The sequence below is a fragment of the Macrobrachium rosenbergii genome, chromosome 16 (genome assembly GCF_040412425.1).
Source record: "Macrobrachium rosenbergii isolate ZJJX-2024 chromosome 16, ASM4041242v1, whole genome shotgun sequence".
NCBI lineage: Eukaryota > Metazoa > Arthropoda > Malacostraca > Decapoda > Palaemonidae > Macrobrachium > Macrobrachium rosenbergii.
This window is the reverse complement of record NC_089756.1, coordinates 50661667-50675313: the sequence shown is the minus strand read 5'-3', so window position 1 is coordinate 50675313 and position 13647 is coordinate 50661667. Positions and strand designations below refer to the sequence as shown.

At 35.7% G+C, this 13647-nt stretch overlaps 1 protein-coding gene across 8 annotated transcripts in view; it reads right to left on the bottom strand.

Moving 5' to 3' along the window:
- The window catches only part of Abl (tyrosine-protein kinase Abl), a 329539-nt gene extending 323775 nt beyond the window's left edge, over positions 1-5764 (bottom strand). For 4 of the 8 annotated variants that reach the window (XM_067119110.1, XM_067119111.1, XM_067119113.1 and 1 more), the window contains exon 1: positions 5423-5752. In XM_067119110.1, coding sequence (XP_066975211.1) covers positions 5423-5558 — 136 coding nt within the window. In that variant the 5' untranslated portion in view covers positions 5559-5752. Of the gene's footprint in view, positions 1-5422 lie in introns of all 8 variants that reach the window. The other 4 variants (XM_067119112.1, XM_067119114.1, XM_067119115.1 and 1 more) reach the window with 2 other exon arrangements.
- Positions 5765-13647: the final 7883 nt, after the last annotated feature.

The following is a 13647-nucleotide window of genomic DNA, read 5'->3' as shown; positions in this document are numbered from 1 at the left end:
CTTAAAGAAATGTATATTTTATACAATACACAGTAAGGTACAGATAGCTTCCTACTTTATGCATTATGTTCAACGCTTTACTCTTGTTTTTAAGCAGCTGAAGTTGAAGGATAAATGTTTCCAGTGCACTGTATAACAAGATTGGATAGGGTGGATAAAAATTGAAACAGTGATAAAGTGGAGAATATTTCAACGAGATATGATGCACATCCCTGAGTGGGGCCTTCGCAATACAGTATATGTATGTTTTAAGGAAATGAGAATATTTCTAAGCGATGGCAGTAACAGAGGAGGTTTATACCGTTCATATACAAACTTCTGAATTATGAAATAATGCACTAATTTGCCAAAATGAATCAAAGAAAATCCCTGGACCAAAAGAATAAAAAAACGTGCCAAAATGTGCACAGTAAAATCCCCTGCCCTAAAGAATTAATAAAAGAAAACATCCTACAGGCAAAAGGCAGTCGAACAAACACAACTTTCATGACCAGAGAGAGAGAGAGAGAGAGAGAGAGAGAGAGAGAGAGAGAGAGAGAGAGAGGGGGGGTCCACTAAAGCCATAAAGTATCCAGTTACCACTTCACAGATAAGAAAAATGTTTAAAACAAGGAAGATAACTGTTGCAGCTTTTTAAAAGCCTAAAAAAATACTATTATATAACCCTAATGCGTTTAGTTTGTCATTCAGCCTTAACCTCTTTTGAATATTATACTAACAAACAAAAACAATATGATTACTGGGAGTATGAAAAACTGACAAAAAGAGCAAAGCAAATGAAATGCTCCCCCATCGTCTCTAGATGGAAACCATCAGTTTGTTTGGTCTTAAGGTCATGTATTTCTATCGTACTTACGAAAATGATAACGATTATGATAAGAGGTTCAATGCATGTGCTATAACAATATCATGTAACTTAAGTGAGTGGGTTACTCTACTGTAAACATACGACCTCGGGAAACAATAATACACAGTTACTGTACGAACTGTTTAAAATACTATATATTCATGGTGTAGCCTATGGTACCATGCTTACTGAGCCCACTTGAACAACTTACACTGTAAGTAAAACTCATGACTTTGTTTATCAAACCCACTTTAAATAGGTAGGTCTTCCCAACGCATGAATTTACTTTCCAAACCTGGTTTGTTCGTTACCTCACTCACATAACAGTTTTGTCACTTAGTATATTTTCATCAATAATAGCTTTCTGAGCTGTCCACTATTTTATAACTTTATCCTTTATCTATAATAAATTTATGTTTATTTCATATTTTCTCATTTTATTATAATCAGAACAATACACTTCCCCTCTCTCGATAAGATAAACAACATCTCTAATGGGTACTACAGTGCGGGAGATACTGAAGTAAGTGGGTTAAGTGGAACTTCGACAGGTGGGGTAAAATGATACAACTGAGTTACACCTGATCCAGTAACAGTTGCCGATACCAAAGCTGCTGCTAAAAAAATAAAAAAAATAAATAAATTATGTCACTTAGGGATCAGAAATGTGTGCATTAATAGCGTTAACTTAAAAAATGACGGTCGAGTGGATGATACCGATATGTTAAGTGAGCTTCTATCTATTAGCCTACTCAATTTCATGAAATTAAACCTATATCGCCATTTATGTATATAGCCTATTTACCCGATTACTTCTGTTTTGTGTAGCCTAATTATGTTCTCTCTATATCCAACTGGTACCGATATGTGAAATAAGCTGCTATTTCTCAGCCTACTCCATTTCATGATATTAGACGTACAGTGCTATTTGTATACTGTATAGGCTAGCCCACATAGCCTATCTGATTATTTCTCGTGTGTAGCAATCATGTCAATTGGTACTGATCTGACATGAGATTTTATCTCAGCCTACTGCATTCCATGAAATTAAACATGTAGGCTATCACTATTTGTGTACATATTCACCTGACTATTTATCTTTAGTGTAATTATGTTCCTCTATATACAATTTGAATACCTTATTATATAAAAGCTTACCTCGCGATTTCATGGCCTTTTAGACGTATTCCATATGAATGGATACTAATTTGGACTTCAACAAAACACCATCAACAGGCTCCTTTTCTGCAGTTAGAAAACTTACAAGCCAATATACTTCCGATAAGATTTCTTATTCCTTGGAAAGGGGGGGAGGGAATTCTAGTCAGTCCCAATGAAAAATATTTTTGGAAGACCAACAAGAGTTTTTTACCGCTTATAAAACAAAATTTGCATAGTTCTTGCTTGTATGACGCTACTCAGGGGGACAGTGGTTTAGATCTCAAAAATTACCTCAGTATGTCTTAGGTACCAGTACTACCTTTTCTTCCTGTTAGCATTCCACAACAGCTCTAACTCAATAACAACAATCATAATTCAGTTGTCGCAGCTCCAGCACTCCAGTTGGTTTAAAACATAAAATTTGCAAAAACCACACTGGATAAAAAAAAAACTTGTGGAAACTGTTCTTAGACTTCTCACCACACTACAGTACAACTAAACCAAGATTACAGGTACTTCATACTCAAGTTCTAAAATTCTGAACAAACGCATTAAGACAACTTGTACTTTTGTACAATACTATTATTTATAATGGGAAGCTCTTTCTCTTGTCACACTAAGTACAGATTTAGTTAACATACTTGAAATTCCCACTCCAAAGGACTCCTTCTGTCTTCTTTTAAAGTAAACTATGATGTGTTCACTGCTCTTTAAAACTATTGGACTGTACTGCTCTCTCTCTCTCAACAACATAGTCTAACCAACTAGGCTAAGTTTTCTCACTCCTACAGGTATTGCACAAAAGTTGCAAACTTGTGATTACAGTATCTCTCCTCCTATGTCTAGATTTTGACAGTTCTTTCACAGTCCCAATTTTCAAGTTAATTTTCCACACTGATTACTAATTATTTTAATAGCATTGTGGTGTGAACATCAATTAGACATTCTCATTAGGCTACGTTACTAACATAACGCAAATGAAGATCACAACTATACTTTGTGGTTAGGCTAACCTGATTTAAATATTACAGCAATTTTTTTCAAGGATGCACAGTACCGTAAATCACCTGCACTGTATTCAAGAATTAGGCTAGATCTTTCTGTTTATCAGGGAAGCTTTTCACCTAGGCTATAGGCGAAATCCTACCAACTCTGTTCTTTATATCAGCCAAGCTTTCATCTCTTAAAAATAAATAAACAGCAAGTAGGCTAAATGGAATAACAAAAGGCTTCTAAAAACTTTTAGTCAAGGTCTTCCCTAAGTTAAAATTCTTATATAAGAAACTTATAAATAATGGTATTTTTTCCTACACAAATGAATATCTTTAGCAGAATTCCAGCACACAAATCTACCAGGGATACTGGTTATATGTAAAAATAATGTTGCGCAATCTGTATGATAAAGACATCCTCAGTGTAATACAGTACAAACAACCACTACTACACATCATATGCAACCCTAAAAAGAAAAATAAGACCACTGTTGCCAGAGTCAAAGTACCCCTGAACAACATGCCCCTTTCATACCCACTCCTAATACTCTAGCCAGGATTAGGCTATGTGAGGAAAAAATATGCAAAACAGATCTTTAAGCTTTGCATAATCAAACCAAGGGTCACCTACTGTATATTACATTACCATTGGCCTCTGAAAGTAACCAATGATATATTTCAATATCTCAAGCTCTCCTCTCCTTACAGCAACTCCAGACGAGTATTTACCAATCCTACCGTTGAAAAACAGAGGTAGGCTATGCATACAGGATGGTTCAAAACACTGAATAAAAATAAGGGGGTAAACAACTGCAATGATTTAAAATACTAATTCTACACTACACAGAATGAATCTTCATTAATCTCGTTATCTACAGCTGCAAATTCACCCTAGACTAATTCATGTAATATGGACCATAAAACTGAAATGACACTCAATCCCCCCACAACAGTGACAAACTTCATCATTTACAACACATCTCTACTCATATGCATAAGTTTAAGATCTGTCTGCTACATAATACTGCATGAGGTGAAAATGCAACAATCAAAAGGACACTAGTTTGGCTAGTTGTTTCAAGTTTTAAACATAAAATCCTCCTGCCTAGAATGACTTGAAATTTTCAAAAGATTTAAATCTTATTTTGGTGGCCTGCCATCCTCAGTTTAAAACAATGGATTATAATGATAATTCTTTATGGAGCAGGTGAACCTGCACCAGACAATGTATGTCTACAAAACATGAACCTTTTCCCTAGCAAGAGACATAACATTGCATAATTACCAGAGAACAGCAAATCTTTCGCACTAACAATCTATAGCATCATAATTTTTCACATATACGAGGCTGTTATTCAAACAAATTAGCCTCTTTACTTAAAAACACCTGAGATTTGGATACTAACCAGAACGGAGGTGGCCAAGTTACCATCCTGTTAAAAGCAATTAGTATAGGCATTATGTTAACAGCAATTAGCATAGGTCAGGCTAGTCACCAAACTTTGAAGCAAACATTCGCCTAAGGCACAGCCTAGCTTACACAAGAACTACCCAGTGGTGTGGCTCAAGATACTTGATCTTACTGATCTGGTGTATCCTACTCAAGTTGTTTTAAAAAACTTCAATGAAATTCCATAACCATTCCATGCATGAAACTAATCCTTGGCTACTCTTCACCAACCCAAGAACCCATATTTTCCATTCTGCAACAAACTGAAAACTATGATAATTTGTGGAGCCTAACATCATATTAGCCAGTTGGATGTATGTCTAACCTAAGTTTGACCTGTTCTGAAGCTTGTAAAAAATCTTTCCATATGCTATTATTATGTATTATATATATATATAATATATATACATAATATATGTATTCATATACACATACATGGGTAGATATATTCATTTATATATATATATACATATATGTCTATGTATACATACACACATACGTGTAGATATATTCATATATATACTATATATACATACATACATATATATATATATATATATATATATATATATATATATATATATATATATAGACTGAATTTATCCAGAGGTTAAGGTATCCCATATCCAATTCTGCCCAAAAATGAATGAGTCGGAAGAGGACAAAGTCTTAAGTCTTAGAAGTTAGTGAATAATTCATCAACGTCCAGGGATCATTAGGCCGGCCTCGCCGATGGAAAATCGAATAAGGATGAACCGGTGTAGTCCAAAAAGAAGTGAGAGTGAAACCGGACTATGTTGTCTACTCTTAGCCGCTGGGCCCAAGGGCTCTTTCTCTCTAACAGCAGCAGCAGCAGCGCTGTGCTGCTGCTGTTGCTCTGTGCAGCTGTCAACATGCCTACGCCCACCACCTTCGCTTCTCCGGTCATTTGCGGGTTCTAGCGAAGCCCAGTGAAACAGAAATTCTACTCACCATTATGTTCTGTAAATATATTAGCCCCTGTGGTGCGTATCTCCCGTCCTGAGCGATATCTGGCCTTAGTGGAGCGGGTTATTGTACCGCTCCCAGATCCTATGATGTGCCTCTCTTTGCCTTGCTGCCCACCCATCTTTCGCTCTCACCTCTGGCGATCTTATAATCCCCCACTACCTACACATTTCAGATGCAAATCGATCCATCATATCTTCATTATACTCTGATTATTCCTCTACAGATTTTCGGAAGCTTTTCAATGGGTATTCACAGTGGAAAACACTTTCACGCACGATAACGCACATCCATGATCAAAGCTCAACCAAGACTGCGGATACAGCCAACAGATGGCGGAGTAAACACAAGAACAGCTGAGCATCGCTTCAACTGTTGTCGCATTCTGCCATACGCCTCATCTTACGAGTAAGTAGTAACACAATATGGATTAGTTAAATATCTATGAATTATTAAATTTAATAAAATAATATCGTATTATAACGCATATTTTATTACATATTTTAATTATGTGATCATTTTAATTCAAATTTTATTGTTGTCAAATGTTCCCATGATTCACACCCAGACACGGGCGCAAAGTGTCAGTTGTTCGGCAAAAGAGAAATCTGTATGCAAACACTTGTGCACGGATATCTGTGCCCTCAGGATTATATTAACCTGCATTAGGAGCTGATTTAATGATGTAAATCAATGTAAACAAAATCAAATTTATGATAACCGAATGGAAGGCGCAAGATACATCTTTCTTTTTGAATCGTAAGTGAAAGTACAAATTGTATAAATTTTTGTGATACTATGAAATTAATTTCTCTCTTAACTTTCTAGCCCAAAGCATAAATGATTTATAGCGGTCATAGTTTTTATCACCCATATACCTGTAAAAGTGGTAAATTTGCAGTAGCAAATGTAATCCTGGCCTCGACTATTCGTATTTCTTAAATAGCTGGAATAAAAATGAGCATCTTATTAAAGACACATCGTCTTCATTATGGTTTTGTCCCTTACCATGGTAACGAGATATAACAAAGATACTTAATCATTAATAAGAAGCCAGGTATTTTTGTTTCTTAAACGATGATCCTATAAAGGTCAGGGGCACCTTACAAGGTTGGAGAGGTCGATTCAAAAGGTGAAAAAAAATATAAGCTTTTGAATGAAAGTTCTAAGTTAAATTTAGGTATTGTACCTGAACAAAATGCCACTGAACGTTCTTGGAAGAATCTCTGTTTATGCTTCCTGATTTATTCCTCCAGGATAGAAATTATTAGTCTTGACTCTGAAGGAATTACCTTGCGGCGAATATCACTTTCTCGCTGGAACCTCGACACGAAATTCTCGTGCATTGCTCATTAAACGTTACAAAGAAAATTGTTTTCTCAGAAGGACATTTTACAGATTTCCATGTGCCATTCTACGAGCATGTTTAGCTTACATATGGATGAAGAAATTATAAATGGGAATCCTGAACTCCAGGTGCATGTGGACGCCAAGTAGAGTTTAATGTCCAGCAGATTTCCAACTACCCTTACCGCGGAAAGTTTGAATTCCCTGAAAAGTGCCACTGAACATGTGGAACTCATCTTTTTCCTCGCCTCTCACTTTCCTTCTTTTTTCTCTTGCAGCTTCTCGTTCTGTGATCTCTGTTTGAAAAGAAAAATTCCATCCATTTGATTTTTTTATTAAAAAAATCTCTCTCTGAGGAAACAAGGTTTCTGCCAGCCGGACCGTGAATGACAGGTTGACTTACAAGTTCTTTAGAACATAAATCTAGTTTTTAAAGACACAGTACCCTTCTACTTTATCACTTCCTCAGAAGAGTGCATTTACGGCGAACTAAAACCTTTAAATCTCACGTGTGTCACTATCTTCAATGTCTACCGTTGTATTCTCCTTTTTTTTTATCAAAGATCAGAGTATTTCCATATTTACTTCATATTTAAAAGTGCATGTCTTCAAAACTAAAGAAATGTTTGGAACCAATAATATTGTGAATTAAAGTTCAATGTACAATAGGGTAAGGGCCATCATTAGAAACATCTTAGCATATTTGTTTTACCGTATTACAGTTTTAATCATCCAAAAGAAATAACAATCAAGAGAGCATTTGATAAAATTTGCTTAAAACCACAAACTAAAACTAAAATGGATGATTAACTTTACGAAATAAGATTTAAATCATCCTCTGAGTGATAACACTGCGTAATTCAAACAAAATATAAATCCAAGAATGCACAAAATTCTTTCTACTCAAAACTGCAACAAGAGAAAAAAATATATAACCCGTACAAGATAAACCTAGTTCAGAGCGTGTTATCGATTGTCACTTGAAATGAACGACAAAAATCGAATCGCTAAGCCTTATTGTATGCGAAGCTGTCATTTGGGCGATAAGCTATCGGGTGAAAGATGCAGTTACCGCATAGATAGATTACCCTGTTGATAAGAATGGGAATTTAACAAAATATATTGTCTTTCTTCGTTGATAAAGGATTAACGTTGATTCTGTGAACTTCATACAGGATTGTGCTCACTGACAATAATTATGCAATTATTTTTTCATGATTTACTATTAGGAATGCCAGTTAATCTATTTTAGAAAATTAAATGATCTTGTAACAAAAAACAATTCTCTACGTTCACAGCTTATACAGTCCAAGAGTTTAATGATATATCTCTCGTTTTGTATGCAAGAGAGAGAGAGAGAGAGAAGGGATGAGGAGAAAGAGAGATCTGTTTACATGTGCACATTATGTATTTATATATCTATATATACAGAGAGAGAGAGAGAGAGAGAGAGAGAGAGAGAGAGAGAGAGAGAGAGAGAGAGAGAGAGAGAGAGAAGGGGTGGGGAGAAGAGAGATCTGTCTTATATGCACATATATGTATTCAAATACCTATATACAGAGAGAGAGAGAGAGAGAGAGAGAGAGAGAGAGAGAGAGAGAGAGAGAGAGAGAGAGAGAGAGCATACCTTTTGCCTAGTAAAGTTGCTGGATGACATAATTTACACCTTATTGTAGAGATAACTCTAGTGACGTTCCCAGTACGACGATGGCGATCAAGATCTAAATGTCCTTATGAAATCGTACGACCAACCTTTGCCACGTAAAATGTGAAAAGTTCTGCGAAGGCTCCGGAGTAATGTGACTTTAAAAGCCAGTCAGGAGACCTGCTGACATTTGTTGCTGGCTCTAGAGGTGGAGTTGTTTGAAATGTTTCAGGAAAATAACTAAAAATGAAAATCAAATCAATAGCTAATGAGGGCGTGGCCATTAGCATTGACACAGTTATGACTGATTGTATTTAGACACAACTCACGTGCCAAATGATTTACAGTGTCACTAAGGAATGTGACGCGACTTATTCACGTTTGGAGACATTCACTTTAGTAAAATACTCTCACACCCACAATTGCAGACATTCTAAAACTTATCTTTCAAAATTAGTTCGGCATGAGTTTACATTTAATTATTTCATGGGTTACGTCACATCATTATATGGCTATGTTTTTGACATGACTCGGAATCTTACCACCATATTTAGAGTAACATGACCTATAATGTTGCTATACTTTTTATTGTCAAAATGGGAGCAAACAGCCTTGTAATTTAGAGTCAAAATAAATTTTATGTACTGCAGTTTTGCTGCCGTTTTTAAGGGTCACAGTAGGGTTACAATCGCAAGGTTCAATAAGGAAAAGAAGATCTGTTTTCCTCTTTAAATATGCGTTTCCCATTAAACCAGCCTTATATTACCAGGATAGGTAGGCAAACACCCTTTTGATGAACTCAGGTAAGTGCTGGAAGAATGCATGAGCTATGTTTAAGTTTAATTTTGTTTATTAAGGGACGTACATCTAGACAAGTAGCACGTAAGATGAAGAGAGAGAGAGAGAGAGAGAGAGAGAGAGAGAGAGAGAGAGAGAGAGAGAGAGAGAGAGAGAGAGAGATTAGAATAAGAGGGAAGAAAAGAAAAGTTTTGAAGTGCATTAAAAAGAGCAAAAAACAGTCATGTCCACTTACTTTGCTTTCTTTTTTCTTTCTTCTTTTAAACATTTTATTGCTTTGTTTTGCTTAATATATATAAAAAAAATACAAATACTAGTTTCAGCTACAGAAATTTCCGGAACTGCTGATTTCCCAAGACTTTCAGTTTACTGAAAATTATCCTTAGCGTACCTTTATATCATCACACTTGAGTATAAGCATCATCGAAAAAGTTTCAGGCAAGTCCCGTCCTTACTGTGGAAACATCAAAGCGTTCAAGCACTTGTTAAAGGGAGATGAAGAATTCTGAAGCATCCTTATGTGTTTTATAGTTTTGAGTTCGCTAGCATGACCGTAGCTCTTCTGGTACACTGCTAGTTTTCTTGTTACTTTTTTCTCTCAAAAATACGTTTCAGTTTTTTCCCCTCACTTTCACTTTGTTTCACTTTGTTTGGTTTCATGTACAGCCCTCCACAAGGATGATTTCCTCTCTGGCGGGCCGTTGTACGTCTTCAAAATAAGGTGCTTCTTATATTTTATAATTGCCTTTTAGCGTTTTCTCGTCAGTATCGTAGCCCCTGCAGAATAGGAGAGTCTTTAGTTCTTTTTTAAATTTGCTTTCTTCTTGTATGGTCCTTACTTCAGGCGATATTTTGTTGCATAGTCTTGGTGCGCAGTGTGCAAATGCTCTCTCGCCTGACTTACAATTTGTTCTAGGTTCAAATAGCCTACATGCTTCACTTGTATGTCTAATTACAATATTCATTTCAGGTTTAAAGAAGCTTAACCAGTTTCTCAGATAAGTTGGTTCACCATATTTTAGTGCTTTAAAGACTGTAAGGAGTATTTTATATTCTATTCTAGCTTTTACTGGGGGCCAACGTAGCTCAATTAGTGCTGGGGTTATTCTGTGGCGGCTATACTTTGTATTCCTTGCAATTTTTTAGTAGGTAGTTAGGGAAACCATAGTATATAACGATTCAGCGGTCAAGCCTTGAAAGTATTTGGCTGCAAATTGCTGTTTTCAGATTATCTTCGTTTAGGTATTTTCTAATAAATGCAATGTTTCTAATATGATAGTTACAGGTTTTTGTAATATGCAATATATGGTTCTTCATCGACAATTTATTATCAATAAATACTCCTAAGTTCCTCACTACTGCTACAATACTTAGGCCTATTGTTGACGAACCAATAGTTATTCTTTTGAAGTGTTCATATTTTCGTAGTGCACTGTCAAATCCAAATAGCATACACTCAGTTTTGTCTTCATTAAGTTTCAATTTCTTCTCCGACATCCATTTTTTGATATCTTTCATTATTGCATCAATTTTACTAATGGCGTCTACTACCGTTTCGACAGGAAAATAGAACTGAGTATCATCAGCATATAGTTTATACTTAACCTTGTGCTTATTTAGAATTCTAGATAATTCAGTCGTGTAAATGCCAAATAGCAGTGGATCCTAAGTTAAGTTAAGTATACCTTAGTTTTACCAGACCACTGAGCTGATTAACAGCTCTTCTAGGGCTGGCCCGAAGGATTAGACTTATTTTACGTGGCTAAGAACCAATTGGTTACTTAGCAACGGGACTTACAGCTTATTGTGGAATCCGAACCACATTATAGGGAGAAATGAATTTCTATCACCAGAAATAAATTCCTCTAACTCTTCATTAGCCGGCCGAAGACTCGAACTCGGGCCTAGCGAGTGCTAGCCGAGAACTCTACCGACTCTCCCAACGAAGAGCTTAGTGGATCTTCAACGCTGCCCTGGGGCACTTCTTTTGTTAGGCCTTTCTTTTCTGATTTCACACTTGATATAACGACTGTAACCTTCCTATTTCCTAAGTAGCTTTTGTACCATTTGTGTGCATCATCTTCGATGCCTACTGCTCTCAGGTCTTCAAACAGCAGATTGTGGTCAACTGTGTCAAATGCTGCACTTAGGTCAAGCATAACCAGGATGGCACATTTTCCATTTGCTATAATTTTTACCATATCATTTATAATTGCTCACAGTGTAGTCTCTGTTGAGTGGTTTTTTCTGTACGCTGATTGATCATCAGGTATAATGTTGAGTTGTTTCAAGTGTTTCCACGTTTGTTTATGAACTTCCGTTTCTATAAGTTTTGATAAGAACGATAGGTTCGATATTGGTCTATAGAAGCTTAGATTTTCTTTATCGCCTTTTTCTTTGTAGGCCGGCTTTATATAAGCAAGCTTTTCACTATTTGGCAAGGATGCCTGTGCTAGACTCATTTTGACAATATCAAAATATAGCTCCGCAACTGATCAAAGTTTTTGCCTCTTTTAAATCACTTATGGGAAACGGGTCATTTCACAGTAAGTGTTTTTTTTTTACTTTTCTCATCGTTTTTTCAAAATCATTCATGTTCAGTTCTTTAAACTTACTGAATTTGCTATTTCTCATTGTGATCCCCGGGAGATCAGGAGGGACCTCCTTATCTAAACTATGACAGATTCTTTCAATTTTTTCTTCAAAGTAGTTCACAAAGTTATCGGCTAGGTTTTTTAGTCGCTAGTTACATCAGGTAGAACTTTTTATTTCTTGAGTCCCAATATCCCAGATAAATTGTCATGGATTTTTTGGGGAACTTTCTCTGCTCTAAACATTTTATTGCTATATATTTTCTTGGTTTTCATAATCAAGTCTTTGTACTGATTTCTGGCTGTTTTATACAGTGACCAATTTTGGATCTTTGGATCGTTTCCATAGATCCTTCTTTTTTCTTTTCTTTTTCTTAGCTTCACGTAATTCACTGTTAAACCATTTGGCATTTTCTTTAACTATTATTTGCCTTGTTACTTCTGTACATTTATCGTTGTGGCTTGACGCCAATATACTTTTGCTATAGAATGTCAAACAGGTTACACATACTCGGTCACCTGTCGAGGTATTCCTTAAATTACACCTGCACTCCTGGCTTGTTTCTCTTATTTTCTTTATGCTCTCAACGATAAATTCATCAGCTTCAAAGTCGGTTTTGTTTCCGTAAGTGATAGTTTTTTCAGTGTATAGTCTTTCCAGATACTTAAACTAAATGTAACTAGTTTATGTATTGGAGATACCACGCATTCAGGCTCAACTTGTATGTCACTCACAATCTCGTTTTTTTGTTTTGTATCGCTAGGTCAATGGTATGGTTCAATAGTGATTTCGTTTTTTCACAACATTTACGAGTTGGTGGCTTTCAAGTAACTATAAATTCTTTGACATATTTGTCATCGTTATCATCCAGATGTGGGCTGAAGTCACCACAAATCAGTACATTTTTGTTATCATCTAACAAGTCGAGGAAGTTACTGAATTCATCTAGGAACGATCTCTTACTTGTGCTTGGTGGTTTATAAACTGTTATGATTTGTATGTGTTTGTTTATGTGTGTCATTTTGGTGTTGATGTATTCAAATGTACTGAACACATTTTGGTTCATTATAGATACTTTGTATACTTTTTTGACAAAGATTTCCACTCCACCACCGTTTTTGCTTTCTCTCGGTACATGATAAAAGTTGTGAGACCCTGGAGTCATTTCGTTTATCTTAGAATAATCACTCACATTATTGCTTAGCCAAATCTCCGTTAGCATACATATATCTAGATTGTGATCATTTATAAGATTTCGAATAATGTTAATTTATTTCCTACGGACTGTATGTTTGTTAAATTGCATAGATTATTAGTCAAAGCCATGATCCGTACTATTTTCCACCTTTGACACGTATTCTTTATATACAGTACTGTGCACTTATTGCTATCATATGTTTTATGTTTAGTATAACTATGGCCTTTCTTTACACAATTTTCACATTTGAAGATGTTGCTAACACCTTCATTTGATTTGTGATTTTCACCACATCTAGGGCAAACTTGGTCATTTCCACAATTTGTTGCGCTATGACCAAATTCCTGACATTTATAGCATTGATAAGGCACGTAACAGTCGTATACTTTGCAACGGCTATACAGTGTACACAATTTATCACCTCTATCACAGGTAGCCTTTCGTATTTGTGGTGTGCATTTGATGATATATGGTGCTTATATTTGTCATCTTTGGCTTTCATTTCCTTTACAATTTTCAGGTCGTCATTTCCATAAATGAGATTACCTATCCGTGGATATTTCTTTACAATGTTATTGACAATGTCATCTTCATCCTTCGGGATATATGCTACTTTTATTTTTGGTTTAA